Here is a 21,107-nt window from a genome sequence, read left to right on the forward strand (position 1 = left end):
TCTGAATAACGTTCAGACGCTGGTTTGCAAATCAGGTTCTGGTTTATTTCAGGGTAGGTACAACGTTGGTAGAAAAAAGCTGAGAGTGACAGGAGCGCGCCGGTGCGGGGTTTAAATATCCCGCGCCGGTCAGCGCCCCCTCGCTCACGGTCACGTCACCCCCCTTTGTCCCATGCGTTGCCCTGCCATTGGTTGAGGGTTTCCAGGATCGCCCATCCTCAGGTTTCCATTCTTCTGCTGATTGCTTTCAGCTGGGCGATCCCCGTTGTATTGCCGCTGATGGCTTGGGTGGCTCCGTGATTCGTTTAGCTATTGTTTGTTAGCCGTTAGTCGTTGTGGGTTGATGGCTACTTAACTTGTGCCCCTTCACTTATTTCCTTGTCATTGTCATGAGTGCCATTGCGCTGATGACTTTAGCTCAACGGCACTCATGACATACTGCCCCCTTTCCGAATAGTGTTCTCCCCCGGGTTTCTGGGTTTTCCCCGTGGAGCTGTCAAAACGCCACATTTTTTTTTTTTTTTTTTTTCAAAGTTCCCGCCGGAGTAGTTGTCGCCCCTCCCTTTGCTCCTCCCTCTACCACGTGCCTTCCCAGGGTGTGTCCATGGTGCGCATGCTCGGGTTCTGACCTGGCGTGCGCATGCTCCAACCACACCCTGTTTGTTTGGCTCAGTTCGGCGAGGCGAGAGGCGTGGCTGGTCGGGTGCTGCTCAGCTCCAGGTAGGGCCCTTCTTTTCTTATTTAGAGTGCGTCGCCTTTGTTGTGTCTCCTGGGCGTTGCCCCCAGGTTGCCCTGTTGACTTGCTTGCCACTCCCCCGCGGCCGGGGGGCGGGGGGAGGGTGCTGGCGATCGTTTGTCACCACCCCGTGGGCCCGGGGCGGGGGGAGTGAGTCCCGGGGGGGGGAAGGTCCACCCAAGTCGCGGGCTTGGGGGGGGGCCCTTTCCCTTGGGGCACGGGAGGCGGGGGGGGGCCTGCGGGGGGGGGGGGTTGGTTTTGCTGACCTTGATTGCGGTTTGTCGGGGTATGCCCGGTGAAATGCTCTGGTCAGGTCAGGCGCGTTAACGTTGTGCGCCGCCACCCATTCCGGGTGGGGGAAGTGTTTCCACCTGACCAGATAGTGTAGAGTTCCTCGTTGCTTGCGGGAGTCGAGGATGTCCCTGATCTCGAAGTGGTGTTGCCCGTCGATCATTAGCGGTGCGGGCTGTGGCGTGCTTGGGTGCCATCGGGAGGTGGTTGCCGGTTTTAGGAGGCTGGTATGGAACACCGGGTGGAGTCTCCGGAGGTTGTGTGGCAGGTCCAGGCGTATTGCTACCGGGTTCACTATTTGCGTGACTCGGAACGGCCCGATGTACTTAGGCCCCAGTTTTTTCGAGGGTTGGGTTGACTTTAGGAACTTGGTGGAGAGATAGGCCATATCCCCCGCCTGGAACGTCGGTTGTTGGCGCCGGTGCTTGTCGGCCTGCTCTTTGTAAGCAGCCTGTGCCTCCTTCAGCGCCGCCGTGATTACTGGCCATGCTTCCGCGATCTTCCGTCCCCAGTCGCTGGCGTCCACCTGGGGTTCCGGGGGTTGAGGTAGCTCCGGTATGGGGACGAAGTCGCGCCCCGAGACTACTTCGAACGGGGTTTTCCCCGTGCTCGTGTGGACGGCGTTGTTGTATGCGACTTCGGCGAACGGGAGCAGTTCAGCCCAGTCGTCTTGGTGGTAGTTCGTATATGATCGTATAAATTGCTCTAAGGTGGCATTAAGAACCTCAGTGGCTCCGTCCGTCTGCGGATGCCAAGCCGTAGATAGGGCCTGTTGGGTCCCCGTCAGCTTCAGGAAGGCCCGCCAGAATTTGGAGGTGAACTGTGTGCCCCTGTCGGTCACCACACGTGCGGGACATCCGTGTAGCCTGTACACGTGGATGAGGAAGAGTTTGGCTAGTTGTTGTGAGGATGGGACCGACGTGCAGGGGATGAAGTGGGCCTGCTTAGAGAAGTAGTCCTTCACCACCCAAATGGCCGTTTTCTTCTGGCTGGGTGGGAGGTCCACTATAAAATCCATAGAGATTTCCTCCCATGGGCGGGAGGGTTCTGCCACCCGTTGCAATAGCCCCGCGGGTTTGCCTGGTGCCCGTTTGGCCCTAGCGCACGTTGGGCAGGACGCCACGTAGGTTTTTACGTCTCGCCTGAGCGCGGGCCACCAGAATTGGCGCCGTGTTAGGTGTAGGGTCTTGAGGAACCCAAAGTGTCCCGCTTGCTTGGCGTCGTGTGACCTATGCAAGATCGCCTGGCGTTGCGAGTCCGGGACGTAGATTCTGCCTTCCCCCCATGCCAGGTCTTGCGCCATCGTTACCTTGTCGGGGTTTGCCAGGAACCAGGGGTCGGTTTTGAGGGCGGCGGCGAGGTCCGTGCGCATTCCCCCTGGTAGTTGCGGTTGGCTTCTTTCCGTCGCCGGTTGTCCCGCCGTCGGCTGCGCCGTAGCGTCGAGCTGCCTCCGTGCGCCGCTTCGGGTGGTCACGGCCATTCCCAGTTGCGAGGCGGATAGGACCGTCCCAATGGTGTCTGGGGCGGGCTCTTCGTCTTGGGGCAGCCGGGAGAGGGCGTCGGCCAGGAAGTTCTTCTTGCCCGGCATGAACTTCAGCTGGAAATCAAAGCGGCTGAAGAATTGGGCCCATCGGACCTGTTTTGGGCTAAGGCGTCTAGGCGTTCGTAGGGCCTCGAGGTTCCGGTGGTCCGTCCAGACCTCGAATGGTTGGGTGGCTCCCTCGAGTAGGTGACGCCATGTCTCTAGTGCCGATTTCACCGCGAAGGCTTCTTTCTCCCAGACGTGCCATCGCCTCTCTGTCTCGGAGAACTTCCTTGACAGGTAGGCGCATGGTTTCAGGAGCCCCGTGGAGTCTTTTTGTAGCAGGATGGCTCCCAGGGAGAAGTCTGAGGCGTCGGCTTGGACCATGAACGGCCGTTCTGGGTCCGGGTGCGCGAGGATTGGCTCCGTCGTGAACAGCGCTTTCAGCTTGTCGAATGCGGTCTGGCACGCGGGAGTCCAATTCAGCACTGTGCCTGGGTTCTTGGCGCGTCGGGTGTCCCCCACCCCTTTGGTTTTGAGGAGGTCCGTTAAGGGGAGGGCTATCTCAGCGAACCCCCGGGCGAAGGACCTGTAGAAATTCGCGAATCCCAGGAAGCTCTGTAGTTGCCGTCTGTTGCGGGGCCGCTCCCAGTTTAGCACCGCTTCGACTTTTGCGGGGTCCATTTCGATGCCGTCCCCGGAGATTCGATACCCCAAATAGTCTAGGCGCTCTTTGTGAAACTCGCACTTTGTAGGCTTTGCATAGAGCTGCGCCCTTCTGAGCTTGTCGAGGACTTGCCTGACTAAGGTTACGTGTTCCTCGTGTGTTTTTGTGTAAATGAGGACGTCGTCGATGTAGACCAGGACCCCTTTAAACAGATGTTCATGCAGTACCTCATTGATGAGCTGCATGAACACCCCAGGGGCCCCCGCGAGTCCGAAGGGCAGTACCTTGTACTGGAAGGCGCCTAGGGGGCAGTTAAACGCCGTCTTCCATTCGTCCCCCTCCCTGATTCGGATGCGATAGTACGCCTCGCGAAGGTCCAATTTGGAAAAGACTTTGCCCGTGGACAGGTGGGCGAGCATGTCCTTTACCAGGGGTAAGGGGTATTTGTTGGACAGGGAAGCCGCGTTTAGGCCCCGGTAGTCGGTGCAGAGCCGTAGGGTCCCGTCTTTCTTCTCCCGGAATAAGACGGGGGCTCCGACCGGTGAGCATGCTGGCTCTATGAATCCCCTGTCTAGGTTTTTATCGATGAACTCCCGGAGGGTTGCCATCTCCTTCGGGGTCATCGAATAGATCTTTGGTCTAGGTAAGGGGACGTCGGGCAGTAGGTCGATCCGGCAATCCGTCTTGCGGTGGGGGGGTAGTTGGTCTGCCTCTGCCTCTCCGAAGACCTCGGAGAAGTCGGCGTATTGTTCTGGTAGGTCTGCTGTGGTAGCGGCGTTGTCTTGTGTGGTCGCCTCCGCTCGTCCTACCGTGGGGTTGCTTTTGCCAGCTGGTACTGGTGCTCGATACTCGCCGTCGCCGAATGTGAAGGTGCGGGTCGCCCAGTTGATCCGCGGGTTGTTTTTCGCGAGCCATGGCATCCCCAGGACTGCAATGGGCCGTCCGATGGGCGTGACTACGAACGATGTGCGCTCGGTGTGAGTGCCCATTTGCAGGGTGACCGGCTCGGTTTGTAGCGTGGCTGGTTTCCCTCCCGCTGTAGAGCCGTCCAGCTGGTGGAATGCCAGCGGCGTGGGGAGGGGGAAGCAGCGGAGGTCGAGTTTGGCGACTAGGTCGGGGTGGATGAGGTTTTTTGAGCACCCCGAGTCCACTAGTGCCGCAGCCGTGGTGGCTCCGTTGCCGGCAGAGAGTTGGATTGCTGCCAATATTACGGAGCTTTTGTCGTTTCGTTGAGGTGGTCCGCGTTGCTGTCCCACCGCCTGCCTCGCCACGCGTCTCAGAGCAGGCGGAGAGCATTTCCCGCCGGCTGGTCGGGGTCGGTATTGTCCTCTTCCCCCCAGTACGCGTCCCAGCCCTCTTCCGGTGTCGCTGTGGCCACGGTCATTCGGCGGTGAGGGGGCGGCCCCGGGTTGGGTGGTTTGGGGCTAATTTTCGGGGCGGGCTTGGGCGCGCTGGTCGGCGGTCGGTTGGCGAAGCAATCCGCCGTCTTGTGCCCTAATTTGCCACACCTCCCGCAGGGCTCCCGGTTGAACTTCTTTTTTGGGTATATGGGGCCGGCCATCCCCCCGTGTGGTGCGGGTACCTTTTTCCCGACATAGTTTGAGTCTTCCGTGGTTGTCATAAGGAAGGTGCGGTGCGCGTGTTCGGCTTTCCCCGCGAGGTGGATCCACCCGTGTAACGTTTCTGGGTCGTCGCGGTAGAGGGCCCATTGGAGAACGTCGCGGTTGAGCCCCCTTTTGAAGATTTCCAGCAGGGTGGTCTCAGACCAGTCGCAGACCTTTCCCGCGAGGGCTTTGAACTCCAGGGCGTAGTCAGGGACCGTGCGTGTGCCCTGTTTAAGTCTCTGGAGTGCGCTTTTCGCCCGTACTTTAGCTAGGGGGTCTTCGAAGTAGTTTTTCATCTCTTTGATGAAAGCAGGGAAGGTGGCGAGGGCGGGGGAGCTGGACTCGTACAGTTGGACGTACCAGTCCGCCGCCCTGTCTTGGAGTTTGATCGCCACGGCGGCGATCTTGTCGGCCTCGGAGTCATAGGAGTGTCCGTGCCTCCCCATGAACTCCCTAGCGTTGGTAACGAAAAACGAGAGTTTTGAGGGGGTCCCATCGAAGAAGATGGGGAAGTCCTTTGGGGCCCGGGCGTTTTGTGCGGCCCCGCCTCTCGCTTCCCGGGGTGTGGTGTCGGCCGCCTGTGCCGTCTGCTGGCTCTCCGCTGGCTCGTGTGGGTTCGGTGCTTCGCTCGGGGTGTGGGCTTGTGCGGGGACGTCGTTGGGTGGCGCGGGGGGCATAAGCGTCTGGAGCATGGTCCGGAGTTCCGTCAGCTGAGCCCGCATGGCCGCGAGTTCAGCTCGTGCCTCCTCGTCCACAGCCCGCGCCGCCGCTGGGGCCGGTTCCGTTGGCGCGTCCTCGGGGGTGGGTTGCCGGTGGGGTTCATCGTCCCTCCGCCGCGGGTCCGCTTCCTCCTCCGTCTGATGGGTGTCTCCGTCGTCCTCCTCCGTGTTGAGCACCGTGGGGCTGTCGCTCCACGCCCGTTGCTGGGGTGCGATGTGGGGCGCGGGGTCCTCCGCTGGTTTCGGAAGTCGTGCTGCTCCCTCCCGCGGTCGGGTTGCCTCCGTCGCCATCTCCCCTTGGGGTTGGAGCTGAGGCTCGGGTCGGGTGGGGTGGGCGTCCATGGCTCTGGGAGTCCGCGGTGCCTCTGGCCTCGGTCGGTCCTCCTCTGTCTCTTGCCGCGCGGCTCGCCCTCCTGGCCCGCGCCGTTCCGGCCTCATCTTGCTGGTCTTCTCGCCGTCTACTCCTCCCGCGGCTCGTTGTCGTCCGGTGGGGCTCGGCGAGGCTGAGTTTATGACTCTCAGCTTTATGTCATGCGCTGCCTACCTCTGAATAACGTTCAGACGCTGGTTTGCAAATCAGGTTCTGGTTTATTTCAGGGTAGGTACAACGTTGGTAGAAAAAAGCTGAGAGTGACAGGAGCGCGCCGGTGCGGGGTTTAAATATCCCGCGCCGGTCAGCGCCCCCTCGCTCACGGTCACGTCACCCCCCTTTGTCCCATGCGTTGCCCTGCCATTGGTTGAGGGTTTCCAGGATCGCCCATCCTCAGGTTTCCATTCTTCTGCTGATTGCTTTCAGCTGGGCGATCCCCGTTGTATTGCCGCTGATGGCTTGGGTGGCTCCGTGATTCGTTTAGCTATTGTTTGTTAGCCGTTAGTTGTTGTGGGTTGATGGCTACTTAACTTGTGCCCCTTCACTTATTTCCTTGTCATTGTCATGAGTGCCATTGCGCTGATGACTTTAGCTCAACGGCACTCATGACATACCAGCCGCTAAGCATAGAGGGCATCAGGAATGGCCTCAAAGGACAGGAGGAAGAGCCGCTACCAAGGCAATGGTCAGGAAAGAGGGGCTTGAACCTGGGTCAAGAACCTAATTTGAGAAAACATCTCGGACAAGCTCCTCCCTAGTTCACACGAGGATAAAGCGAGGGAGTGGGAAGCACTTTCAGACTTGCAAGATTGCGTTACTATAGTTTTACAGTAAAATTAGTCCTGACCTTTGGGGCTTTGGTTTCTTAGTCTCATCTACCTTATAGGGCTGACAGTAAGACCTAACAAGAACTATGGAAAATGCTGTCCTGCAGAAGCCAGGTGTCCAGTCTGTCCTGCAACCGAAATGGCCATAGGGGGCAGTGCCCCATGGCTGGGGGGGAGGGCTGTGCCCACAACAGCCTGAAGGGGCCAGCAGGGATTAGCAATCCAATTGTCAGAGAAATATGCCAAACTGGATACACAAAAACTGTTGGGAGAACAGGGAAAGCACTATTTAAAACTGGAACAACTTTTAGGGGGTGCTGGAGATGCCATGAAAGCATCTTATATCATTAGGACATGGCAGGAAAAAGCTGCTGCCAGGCATGTTGAGGTTGTGGTTAAGGGCAAACAAAGAAGAGCTTTAAAATTACTTCCTCCCCAAATATATACAACTATTTTTCCCAACTAATTAGCAGCAAGGGGGGCTGCTACCATTAGACTCCAAACCAATGGAAGCTGGGCGGCTGCATTGTTATTTTAGAGTCTGGGAGGAGATAACCAGCCCTGTTGCCCTGTAATGGTATCATGAAGAATAATAGGGCTGAATAATGAATAAATCATTTTCCAAAAATAAAATCCCCCCAGCCCAATTCTAAACCTGATTAGGCTAGTTCTTTCCATCACTAATCCCTAAACGTACCTAACTACTTTATAGAAAAACGCTTATGCCAGTTCTAATATTCTTGAAGAATGTGGGTTTATTAAAAACAATGGCATAATATTCTGAGCATCTGGCCATAGTGATAAAATGAATTTTAGTTGTTTATTTTATAAACATACAGTTGTTATCAAAATTATTCAACCCCCATTGCAGATCAGGTTGATTGTCAAAACGGACAGACTTTCAGCTGTTTGCAATGAACAAATCAAACAAAGGCAATTGAAATAGCTCAGCACAACAAATGCTTCAAGTGGTGTCCGCAAAGTCAATTGAAAATGCAACTTATCATGACTTCTCCAGTCTCAAAATTATTCAACCCCTTCATGGCAAGCATCTTCAGTACTGAGTAGAGCACCCTTTTGCTGTTATGACCTCCTGCAAATGAGATGCATAGCCAGACACCAGCTTCTGACAGCGTTCCTGAGGAATCGTAGCCCATTCCTCATGAGCAATGGCCTCCAGGTCAGTAATATTCTTGGATTTGCGTGCTGCAACCACCTTCTTCAAATCCCACCAGAGATTTTCTAGGGGGTTCAAGTCAGGTGACTGTGATGGCCACTGTAGAATCTTCCAGGACTTCTGCATCCAAGCCTTAGTGGAATCTGAGGTATGCTTGGGACCATTGTCCTGTTGGAAGGTCCAATAATGCCCAAGCTTCAGCTTCCTTACAGACAGCATGACGTTTTCTCCTAGGATTTCCTGATACTTCAATGAATCCATCTTGCTGTCCACACGCTGCAGGTTTCCAGTCCCAGAGGATGCAGACCAGCCTCAGAGCATCACCGAGCCACCACCATGCTTAACTGTAGGCAGGGTGTTCTTTTCAGCGTATGCTTCATTCTTCTTCCTCCAGACATGCCGCTGATCCATCAGGCCAAAAAGTTCCAGTTTTGTTTCATTGCTCCACAGAACAGAATCCCAAAACTTCTGTGGCTTATTTATATGATTTGAGCATATTGGAGCCGACTTTTTGTGCGCTTTTGGGTCAGTAGCAGTGTACGTCTTGGAGTTCTGGCATGGAAACCTTCTGTGTTTAGTATGTGCCTTACTGTGCTCACTGAAACCTCAGGGCCTGTTGCCACCAAGTCTTGCTGCAGGTCTTTTGCAGTCACTCGAGGGTTTCTCTCCACCTGCCTTCTCAGAAACCTGGTTGCAGCCATTGACAGCTTCCTTTTTCTGCCCTGTCCAAGTAGTGTAACCACTGTTCCTTTAACTTTGAACTTGCGAACTATGCTTCCAATGTGTCTCTAGGATCATTCAGTGCCTTCGCTATCTTTTTGTATCCTGTTCCTTGTTTGTGAAGGGTGATGATCTCTTCTCTTACCTTTTTGGACCATTCTTTTGACTAGGCCATGCAGTATTTCTAACATGCAGTCAAAAGTGACATTCAACAAACCCCTAGCCAGGTCAGGTATTTCGTGTTTTCCAGTTCAAGCATGCCTGGTGCAACTAATGAAGCCCTTGAACTGTATGTGTGCTGTTGTGACGGATTCTATTCAGGGGGTTGAATAATTTTGAGACTGGAGAAGTCATGATAAGTTGCATTTTCAGTTGACTTTGCGGACACCACTTGAAGCATTTGTTGTGCTGAGCTATTTCAATTGCCTTTGTTTGATTTGTTCATTGCAAACAGCTGAAAGTCTGTCCGTTTTGACAATCAACTTGATCTGCAACGGGGGTTGAATAATTTTGATTACAACTGTATAAATGCCTGTACATGCTTAGTAAAGAAACTACAGAGACTGATCTAAGAAACCAAGGGAGTTCAATGATTTAATCAGAATGCAGCCAAGGGTCACAGCCTCAGTTCTTCTGTGTGCTGCGGCTGGCTGGCCTTAGCAAAGATTATCAAAACAGTGGATATTGCTGTGCAGGATTAGCTCTGATAACTACAGGTTTAAATAATCTGGGTGACCTTGGACTAATCTGCGCACATATTTTCATGTTATATGATTTGCCAATTCAAATACAAATGTTGCTACGTAGTCAAACTCATCAAAAGGGTTTAAAAAATGTCCACATATAGTTGCTATCTTGAAACTTGTCCTATCAGCCAAAATTCTTTTAGGTATTTCCTATCTTCTGGTTTCATTTTCCTGATCTGGGAGAGGCTGTAGCCACAAGGAGGGGAAAAACAAAACAATTCAATGGAAACTAAAAACAGGAAAGTAGAACAAAGGAACTTTTAGAATTATATTCTAAATTTATAAGGAGTCACCTTCCAAGATTCCTTTTTCTATCACTGAGATTCCTGGGCTATTTTTTTTTCTAAGCCAACTATTTTATCCTGTTGAAGCTGGTCCAGATTTAAAGAAGAGACTCCCACCAAGGCCTGTCACCCAATCTCGTCACTGTTCATCTTCCATACGTTCAGAAGCAGCTGCAGTCTGGCATGAACAAGAACACCCATCAATCCCCTTGACTGATCAAGGGGTGGTAGGACTTTCCACAGAGATCTGACCCCACTTTTGGTATTGTTCTTACTGTCCTTTTATTTGAAACAAAGTTGCTCACATAGAAGGCAGTGCCGTGTAACAAACTAATCATCCATGTATGATTAATACTCCATATTATACAGTGTATACTGTACAATTCTATGCAGGCATTTACTGAATGAGGACATTTGTTCAGAAATGGGAGAATGCAACAAGTATGTGAACTTGGACCCATATGTACACCATGGTGGACAGTCTTTCTGATATTTGTGCATTTAAATCTGGGTAGCTTTTAAAACAGCTCTGAAAGATGGACTGGGATTAATCTTACTATTTGCAGTTACAGCATAAACTTATCTATATATACAATCCAGAAAATGCTGTTGGCATTCTCTAGCCCACGCTAAGGAAGTGTTTTTTTCACTTAAAATTGGTTTAATCTTTCACCTTTACTGCATATATATTAGCATATGCAAATTTTATGTACTTCCCTTGGGCATCGGCTTTTGCCTTTTTAATTATCTGCCAAGAAACATTTTGCTCTCTAGATTATTTTGACAATTTCCTGCTTCTGTCCCAAAATATTGGAAACATTGCTGTGTCAAAATAGTTTTTCCCACCAGCACGTAAGGTTCTCTACAGAAGCAGCCCTGAGATAATCTGCTTCACTGTTTGCATAACCACAGATTTTTACCTTGACAACAGTCAGGTCTGCTGCAAAGGCAGGAGCAAAACACAAGTGTGTTTGGCATCATGTCAACATTATGGAGAAAGTACGTAAGGAATATCATACTCACAGAATACTAACACTAGAAATATTTGCCATTGACCAGTGGAATTTTTTTTGTTCTGACTCTGTCAAGGTTATAACTCCAAACTATATTCAGACAAACAGTTCCATAATATTTTAAAGACAAACTACAGTATTGCTGACAATTGAGTCCAATGGAACTCAGTGGAATGTACTTCTGAGCAGATCTGTATAGGGCTGTGAGATACTATACAGCTTTGCTAGGCAGAAATCAATTGTTGCTTTCAGTTTCATAGACTGAAGCTCTTGTGGAAATAAATTAGATAATCTTAAAGCAGGAGTGCTAGATCTGGACTGCCCAAATATGGATTACCACTGGATGGTAGCAAATGGTCCAAGCTTTTGGTCTGTTTTTGCTGCCATCTAGTGGTCGTCTTCATTTTTTTTTTTAGCCTTGATATGCAAGAGGAAAGCGGCATCCCCCCAAAGGGTCAGACATGACTTGGTGCTTGCACAGAGGACCTTTCACCTTTCACCTTTCATGCTTGTACTGCTTTAAAGTGCTACCAAACTCTGTATTTTTTACTGCAGTGCAAATAGAGTTCAGGTCTGATTAAAACAATCTAATCTTCAATAACATTAGATTTTTTTTCAATAAAGTCAAAATAATATTTTTACAAACAAGAAATGAAAATAAGAAATTGATCATTAATTATAGGCAAGCTTTTTGCACAGAGGAAGAACATTTTTTTAAATGTTCCAAGGCTACTGATTATATCACTAGAGAGGGCAGAGTTAGAATTCTTGTTCATTTGTACAAACTGAAGTATGGATGTTTAGTCTTACAGATGTGCACTGTTGTAGGGTTAATATACATACAATCAGCAGCATGATTTTTAAATTTTCAGTGGGATGACCTTGAGAGAAAAGCTGGACCCCATATGGTTCCTGTACGTCATGGATTGCTCACCCTTGTTTTAAATGAAACTTTACCCATGAAGATAAATCAGTTTTTGTATTAGGATTAGTGTACCCACTTGTTAGCATGTGGGTAAACCAGACCATACAAGAGCTGTGTGCAGCTAGGACAACCTCAACAACTGGGAATGGTGGGGCATGAAAAACCACAGCTATCAAATCAGTACATGACATGTCAAGTGATTTCTGTCAGTCTGAATAACTCCCATATTATAAACCTCTCTATTTTACCATGTTCAGATTTTACAAAGACCCACAGATGGTCAGTAAAAAAACAGTACTTTGGAGCTACATTTACCTATAGGTAGTCCTCATTTAACAATGCCAATTGGGACCAGAAACTCCATCATTAAGTGATGAGGCTGTAAGTCGAAAAACCACATGACTGTGCTGCTTAGCGACAGCAGTTCCGGCAGTCCTGGTTGCCATTGTTAAATGAGGACCACACAGGTCATTAAGGGAGGACTTCACATGACTGAAACTTCTGACTTCCTGCTGTCTTCCCTGCCAGCTTTTGGAGAGCTGGCAGGGAAGGTTGCAAATCGCAATCACGTGACCACAGGACACTGCAAGAGCCATAAGTACCATGTCTGGTGGTCACTACCACTCGTTCAGCACCATCATACGTTTGAACAGTCACTGAATGAATGGCTGTTAAGCAAAGACCACCTGTATTAAAAATCATATATACTCAGCCAGTTTTAAAGCCGGTAAATATTTCAGAGGAAGGCAATGGCAAACCACCCCGCTCTATAGTCTGCCAAGAAAACGTCGCAAAAGCAGTGTCCCTCCAAAGGGTCAGACATGACTCGGTGCTTGCACAGGGCACCTTTCATCTTTCAAATGTTACAGAATAGTCCCACATTTACTTCCTCCTTTTTGTAATTCTTTACTGCAACCTTACTTTTCTTTTAAAGAAGGTACTCAAAGCAAGGTACAACATGATAGGGGATGTTACTGAAGTTTTATTATAAAGTTTACATTGCTGCATATTACAGTATATTGTAGAAAATGTCAAAATCTATTGTAGCTGGTAATGCAGTAGATAACTTCTAGAAATGAATAATACAAGTATATACAATGAAAGCCTACAGAAGAAAATAAATGTTACTTAAAACATGTGATACATACCATGGAGTTCTTGGCAAACGCTGGAGAGGAATAAAGGTATCTGACTTTTTTTTATACCTAAAACTATGAAAAGGAAACAAAAGACTTTGAGCTGAGGGATCTTTTGGTATGGTTATGCCAGCTCCTGCTTTGATTACTGTATATTGCTGCATTAGGAATGTTTGCAATTTCCTACGCAGTCTACCGTGAAACATTGATATGCAAAAATAAAATCCACATTTCGCATTGCATGCTAATTGAAGGGAAGCAAGAGCTTCTTTTTGTGTGCATCAGCAGTAAGATGAAGTTTCTAATTTGCTTCCAATGTTTGGGAAGCTTAGCATTTTCTATTTATAGTTAAAGTTATAACGTTTCTTGCTTTGGTTCCAGTTCAAACCACATGCAGATGATATCATAATCTATGCTGCTACATGATATTTAATATTTATATCCTTCACAGTATATTTTTACACATATATGGGGGAGAAAAGTGAAATACAAAAGAACCCAAATATTTCATTCTGTTGCAGAAATACTGTTATGTGAAAATAATACCATTATTGTTGAAGACTGGTCAAAGTGCTCGGGGAACATTACATGCAAACATTTGATTTATTAGACATCTTACTAAAGCCCAGGCAAAACTGTAAATTTTTTCAACGATTTACATGTAATCTGAAAGATAACCTGTATTCATATACAGTGCCTTTACCTATCATTGTACAAAGAGAAATCCTTGCAGATCTGATCTTTCATTCGGAATTACATCTGCATCTTCCAAAAAGTGTTCCTTCATTTTCCTTTTCAACTTCTCACATCACTGACTTACATATCTTTCGGAAGTGTCAGTAGGGGGCAGTGCGGTAAGTGAAGGATTTCCTGCAGGCCCCCTCTTTGTCTGTCACTCTGCCCGCCCTTTCTCTAAGAATCACAGGTCACTTCCATCTGCCCTGGTGCCCAGGCACACAGGCAGACTCCTCGCTCTCTGACATTCCTCCTGGGAGGATGTACTGTAGTGCTAGGCTTGGCTTATCTCTAAACTGTACTTCCTATAAATAATCTCCTTTCTGTTATGATTATAAAACCCGCTTGACAAATCCTTGCTCAGGTCCAATTCTGGCTCTTGGAAATGTTCACATGCACAAATAGAACCTCCAACAATATCACAGGTGTTCTCTGCCTCAGCGATGGATCACAGTTCAAGTACAGTAATGTCAGATATGAATATATTTCAAAGAAAAGTAACAGAACGACAAAGAGTCACAACCAGCCTTTCTCAACCTTTTGACCCTGGAGGAACCCTTGAAGTATTTTTCAGGCCTCAGGGAACCCCTGCACATTCAGGCTCAACTGTAGGCCAGAAGTTACAAAATTACGATATTCATTTCATGTGTAGGCTGTATGTATGCATTAACAGTGTTCTTAAACTAAAAATAAAGAATGAAAGTGACCTCTTTAATGTGAAGTTGCCTGAATTTGAAATAATTTTTTAAACCCCTAGTGACCTCTCACAATACCCGAGGGTGCCACAGACCCCTGGTTGAGAAACCCTGGTCACAACAAATATTTCATTGGATTAAACGGAAGAGTCCTAAATTACTTCAATTTTTCTGGGCCTGCCTGTTTCCCTGCCCCTTTCCTTTTGCAAAGACCCACTCTCCACTGCCTCCCTTCCTCTTCCTCTGCTCTCTGCTCCAGCAGCAGCAGGACAGGGTGCGGAAATCAGGAAGGTAGGTAGCCCCTTCCCATGATTTTCCATCTTTCCAGGTAATCCAGCAAATCTTGCCTCAATTATTTTCTATAAGCAAAGGAGGTGTTGTGACTTAATTTTAAAAAAGAAGCTATTGGGTAAGGACTTGCCTCCCAAAATTCACTGGAGATATTGTTGAACCCTTTTTGTGAAAGTCTGTACTTTGCTCAGGAGAAGCAAATGGATGGTCACCGAGCATCCTCATTGCAATGCCATTTCGGGAGGAAGTTTCATCCACTGGTATTAAAAACAAAAGTAGAAGTTAATAAAACATCTTGACCACAAGCATATTTTCTGACATTTGAGCAATTTGGATGTATTAGTTAAGGTGCTGGGCTAGAAACCAGGAGTCTGTGAGTTCTAGTCCCGCCTTTGGCATGAAAGCCGGCTGGGTGACCTTGGGCCAGTCACTTTCTCTCAGCCCGACTCACCTCACAGGGTGGTTGTTGTGGGGAAATAGGAGGAGGAAGGAGTATTAGGTATGTTCGCCACCTTGAGTTATTTATAAAAATAATAAAGGTGGGATAGAAAATAAATAAATAAATAAATTTTGCATTTCGCGAACAGTTCTTCTACAAGTGTGTGTGTGTACATCAAAACACATGAATTTAATTGAAAGTACATTTCTTCTTTTGGCTAAAGATCTGTTTGAAACACAGTATGTTCATTAATAATTCAGAAGGAGGCTCATTACCCTCATAGCCTTTTTAATAACAATTTGTTGCTTAATTGCAAAAAGAACTCAAGCTTATTAGTCCAAAGGTTTGCATACACCAGTGGTTCTCAATATTTCAGATCTTGCATCCTACTAATCACTTTTCACCATGGAATATCTATATATGGATATTTGAAAACTTAATTCCAATGCTTGGAATAAGAACCTTCCTTTAAACTGTTAGGATTTAGTAACAAAACTAGAAGGCTTCTAAGGCTATACCATATTTCTTCCTCCCTATAGACATTTCCAGCGTCCTTTCAGAAGATGTAGACTTATTTCGGAGGTGGATACCGTGAAACAAACATCTTTTTCCTGTATGATAAGTGTGATTACCAGAACTTGGGTAAAATGTCCATTCTACACTTGAATTTTCATTATGTCCTGAAAAGGAAGAACAATAAAAGTGTGAGAAAGTTGAAGTTACAGAATCCTCCCAGTCCACTTTCATGTTATCAAGTAATATAGTCAGTATTTTTTAAACCCTCATCTTTTAAACTGCACAATGTCATGTTCACTGTTCCAATGTGCACTGTACATCGTAACGTTTCACATGCCAAGGCACTGATGCGCGTTTCTGGTTGGGAGGGAGCTGCTGTGGGACCTTGTGCCAAGCTCTGTATCTGTGTTCATTACAATGGAATGTGTTTGGGTTATGTGCTCTGTTCAAGGACTTTTCCCACAGACCATCAGAAGCCGTTAGGAGCACCTGGGATTGTGAACTTGGGAAGATTCTATGGGGGGAGGGATCTCATTTGCACTGAGGGTTTTTAGTTTGCATTTGGCGCACTTTTATCATTCTCAGCTTTCTTTGTGATCCTGCATAATATTCTTTAATAAATCAGATATCTTTGTGATCCTGCTTATGAGTCTGATGGTGTTTAGAATAGGCAATCATTACATAAAGCAGAGAATCACCAAAGTTGTACCGTTAGCTCCTACCAAGATCAGTTTCTTGTGAGGGAAAATAGTTAACGATGGCCGAGTCCAAGCTCACAACTGGGGGACTTGAGGAGCCGGCTAGCTTGATGCCCAAGTCGACGGTCAAGAGCGGAGAACTGAGCCTCACCCCAGAACCTTCAGATTTCTGGCAGGATTCGAGTTCCAGCCCTGAGGTGGAGGAATCTGACGATGGGGGAGAACCAGAGCAACCGGCACCCAGCGAATCACCCGCAGAGTTGATCACCCGGGATGAAATGGGAGAACCCCAGCCAGGGATGTCCCAGGCGTCCTGGAAGTATCGGTTCCCACTGACCCCAGACGTAGAATCTACCACGGTATCAACGGAGAGACAGCCTAACACGCAAGGGAGGGAGGAATCTCAAACCCCTGAAAGGCTAAGAGTGGTGGAGGCCAAAATAGAATCGATGGAGTACATGTTAAGAAACCTGTCTCTATCATTGGGGGGGCAGGGGAGGCACGACAGAGGTCCCAGCTTCATGCAACCATCCCCCATCCTCCCACCCAGACCGCCAGCGGAGCAGGGCCGGAGACGGCTCCAGGATGAATCTCCACCCCGCAGAGCTCGACCACCAGTGTCCCCACCCCAAAGAGGGACAACTACTGTAACCTGGGGCCCAACCACTCAAGCAGATGCTGATTCTGCTCCAACAGGAGTGGGGGTGAAAGACTTTTCTGTCAAGTTTGATGGGGATCCAACCAAGTTATCTTTCTTTCTAACCAATGCTAAAAGTTACATGAGGCAGTTTGGAGCATACTTCCCTTCCAAAGAGGCTAAGATAACTGCCATTGCCACCAAGTTGAAGGGTCGAGCGGCTGACTGGTATGTTCAATTAAGTGAGGCTGACTCCCCTGAGCTTGAGGATTTCGAGGACTTCATGGGGGCGTTAAAGCTGCATTTTGAGGATCCTCTGGCCAAGGCAAGAGCTAAGAAGGCACTGAAGGATCTTACCCAGGGCCAGATGTCTGTAGCTGATTATGCCCTGGAGTTTAAGGCTTTAGCTGGGAAAATCCCTGACTGGTCTCAGTCAACCTTAGTAGAAAGGTTTAAAGAGGGACTCAACAGGGACGTCCTGTGGTGGGCATTGTGTAGAGATGACCCAGAGTCATTGTATGAATGGATCTGTCTGGCCGGCAAGGCTGAGCACGCCCAGCATACCTTCATGCAAACCAGACGACCTGAAAAACCACCAGCCACCATGAGGGGACCCCGAAGTGCTGCGACTGCTGCCCGGCCAGGCTATAGAGCCTGGGAAGAGGAGAGAGATCGGCGCTATGCGAGGGGTCAGTGTCTGTGATGTGGAACGGAAGGGCACCGAGCAGTTGATTGCCCAAAAGCCAAGGCTGGAGACTGAGCGGGCAAGCTGCCAGCCAAATCGCCCCTCCCCCCTCGCGGCGGATGACAGCAGCCAAGGGCGCAGCCGACACTGAGGAAGTATTCTACTTCTCGGGAGAGGCTGAAGATGACTCTAAGGAGCCGGCAGGAAATGCCAGCCATCTGCCATGAAGAGCACCTGTGGGCAGGTGGAGGAGGATGGGCACAAGGATGCTATAGTGAGTGCTGACTGTCCCACTCTAGCAGTGAAAGTGAAATTGGGCTCCCGCACAAAGACTATAGAGGTCTGGGCTTTAGTTGACTCTGGGTGTTCCAGGTGTCTGATTCACCCTGATCTGGTTGCTGCTTTGGACCTGCCTAGCTTCCCCCTCCAGCAGCCTTTGATCTTCACACAGTTGGATGGTTCAACGGCGGGGGGGGGGGGCTGGCAACCCATTCCACTGGAACTGTCGCAATGCAAATGGGCAGCCACCGTGGGACTTCAAAATTCGTAGTAGCACCTGTTGGCAATCCCTTGGTAATTCTGGGGATCCCCTGGTTGACCTATCGAAGCCCATATATAAACTGGGAACACAGAACTGTGACTTTTAAAGATGGGTTTCACCAAGCTCCTACAGCGGAGAAAGCTTCACGTGCGGGGGTTGGAAGGGCTGCAATTGCCACGCCGCGCCCTAGCTTGGCACATTTAGAAGGCTTGCCTGATCGATACCAACACTTTGCAGACGTCTTTGGGGAAATGGAAGCAGATCAGCTACCCCCCCCCCATCGGAAAACTGACTGTGCAATAGAGTTGGTTCCCAACGCTCAATTGCCCAAGCCAAAAATTTATCCAATGACTCAGAAGGAGCTTGAGGCATTACGGGACTTTATTGACAAAAATCTGTCAAGGAAGGTTTATTGAACCTGCAAGTTCCCCAGTTGGGGCCCCTGTGCTATTCCAGGAAAAGAAAGATGGCACGCTTCAACTCTGTACGGACTATCGGGGGTTAAATTCCATCTCAATTTGCAACAAGTACCCTCTTCCGCCCGTGAAGGACATGTTAGCTCACTTGTCTAAGGGCAAGATTTTCTCCAAGCTCGATCTTCGTGAAGCCTATTTCCACATCCGCATACGAGCTGGAGATGAGTGGAAAACCGCTTTTAATTGCCCACTGGGTTCATTTCAGTACAAAGTCCTCCCTTTTGGGTTGGCAGGGGCGCCCAGAGTCTTCATGCAATTGATTAATGAAGTATTACATGATCATTTGTTTAAAGGGGTCCTGGTTTATTTAGATGATGTTCTCACTTACACTGAAACTGAGGAGGAACACGAACGCCTCCTCAAACAGATGTTAAGCAAGCATAGAGATGCCAAACTTTATGCCAAACTTTCCAAATGTGAGTTTCACAAACCCATCTTGACTATCTGGGCTATAGGGTGTCTGACAAGGGCATTGAAATGGACCCTGCAAAAATTCAGGCGATTTTAAGTTGGGAACGTCCCCGCACCCGGAGGAAATTGCAAAGTTTCCTCAGGTTCAGTAATTACTATCACCAATTTATCCAGGGGTCCGCTGAGATTGCTTTGCCCCTCACTGATTTACTTCGTACCAAGGGTTTGGGGGAGACACGCAAAGTAAAAAACCCTGGGGCAGTGCTGAATTGGATGCCTGAATGCAGGCAGCATTTGAGAAGTTAAAAACCCTCTTCACTGCTGAGCCTATTCTACAGCACCCCGATCCTGAACACCCCTTTGTGGTCCAAGTTGATGCTTCTGACTTCTCAGTTGGGGCTATATTGTTACAGAGAGATTCTGAAAATCACTTAAAACCCTGCGCTTATCTGTCCAGAAAATTTTCTGAAACCGAATGCCAGTGGCATGTTTGGGAAAAGGAAGCTTTTGCTGTAAAAGCCGCTTTGGAAGCCTGGCGTCACCTCCTGGAAGGCGCTAAATGCCCTTTCAAGGTTTGGACCAATCACAGGAATTTGGAAGCCCTCTGCACCCCCTGGCGTCTCAGTCCTAAACAAATTCGCTGGGCTCAATTTTTCAGTCGCTTTAACTTCCAGTTAAAATTTATTCCGGGAAAGAAAAACTTTCTGACTGATGCTTTGTCACGTTTACCTCAGGACCTTGACCACGTGGCAGATGTGGTTGGGACTGTTCTCACTGAACCACAACTGGGCTTAGTTGCTGTCACCCGGAGCCAGACCCGTGCGCAGGCATCCCCGCCCCCAGCCCAGTCTGGGAAGCGGAAAGTGCAAGTTCCTTGCCAGTTACAGAAAGACTTTCTCCAGGCGCTGAAATCTGACACTTGGTTGCTAGCTAATAAAGACACTGTTTCTTTTGAAAACGGTCTGGCATGGGTGCAACACCGCCTTTATGTACCCAAAACTTTAAGACCTGACATTTTACAGCGTCCCATGATGATAAACTTGCTGGGCATTTTGGTTTTGTTAAAACATTGCATTTGGTTCGTCGTCAATTCTGGTGGCCTACCTTGAGATGCGATGTAAAAGACTATGTGGCTTCCTGTCCTGTTTGTGCAATGTCAAAACGTAAAGGGGGGAAACTGCAGGGGCTTCTGCAGCCTGTGGCCAGCCCGTCCCATCCCTGGGATGAGATTTCTATGGATTTTATTGTGGATCTTCCTCCCAGTCAGAAGAAAACTGTCATTTGGGTTGTAAAATATTTTTTTTTCCAAACAGGCACATTTCATTCCATGTGCATCCATCCTGTCCGCCCCGCAATTGGCGCACCTATTTCTCATCCACATCTACCGTCTCCACAGTAGCCCCTCCTGTTTGGTCAGTGACTGCGGGACACAGTTTACTTCCCAGTTTGGGAAATCATTTTTAATATTGATTGGCACCAAACAGGAACTGCCCACCTCGTTCCATCCTGAGACTGACGGATCTACTGAGATTTTAAACTCCACCCTTGAACAATTTCTTACAGTATACATTAACTACCATCAGGACAATTGGGTGGAGTTACTGCCTTTTGCTGAAGTGGCTTACAACAATGCTGTCCATCAGAGTACCGGGCAAACCCCTTTTTGTGTGGTTTCTGGTCACGACTTTGTTCCCATCCCTGAACTGCCACAACCCCCTTCCCAATCATGTTCTGCCTCTGACTGGGCTGTTAAGCTTGCTGATTCCTGGCCGGTGATTCAACAGGCTTTGGCTGATGCCCAGGCTGCTTACAAGTTTCAAGCCAATAAGCATCGTTCCTTGCAACACGACTTCATGATTGGAGATCAGGTGTATCTATCTACCAAATTCATCAAGTCACCACAGCCCTTGAAAAAGCTTGCTCCCAAGTTCATTGGTCCGTTCCCTATTGTTGGTCTTATCAATCCAGTTACTGTTAAGTTGGACCTGCCTCACAATTTGAAACCCTTGCACCCTGTTTTCCATTGCAGCCTGCTCAAGCCTGTCCACCACTCTTCCCGCTGGCATCCCCAACCTCCTCCTCCTGCTCCGATCATGATTGACGGCCAACAGCACTTTGAGGTCAAGGAGGTTGTTGATTCTCACAAGCTTCAAGGCAACCTCCAGTATCTGGTCTGATGGAAACACTTTCCTCATCCTGAATGGGTGTCTGCTCGCCATGTTAATGCCCCTGATTTAATTTGCCGT

The 21,107-nt window shown here is 48.7% G+C and overlaps 1 protein-coding gene across 1 annotated transcript; it reads right to left on the reverse strand.

Annotated features, from left to right (window-relative positions):
- Positions 1-6,529: 6,529 nt before the first annotated feature.
- Positions 6,530-20,366, reverse strand: SPATS1 (spermatogenesis associated serine rich 1). Its single transcript, XM_063302170.1, has 5 exons — positions 20,357-20,366; positions 15,416-15,577; positions 14,589-14,715; positions 12,746-12,806; positions 6,530-6,580 (listed from the first exon to the last, which is right to left on the reverse strand). The coding sequence occupies exons 1-5, from the start codon at positions 20,364-20,366 to the stop codon at positions 6,530-6,532; spliced, it is 411 nt and encodes a 136-aa protein (XP_063158240.1).
- Positions 20,367-21,107: the final 741 nt, after the last annotated feature.

This window comes from Candoia aspera, chromosome 1 (genome assembly GCF_035149785.1).
Source record: "Candoia aspera isolate rCanAsp1 chromosome 1, rCanAsp1.hap2, whole genome shotgun sequence".
Lineage (NCBI taxonomy): Eukaryota > Metazoa > Chordata > Lepidosauria > Squamata > Boidae > Candoia > Candoia aspera.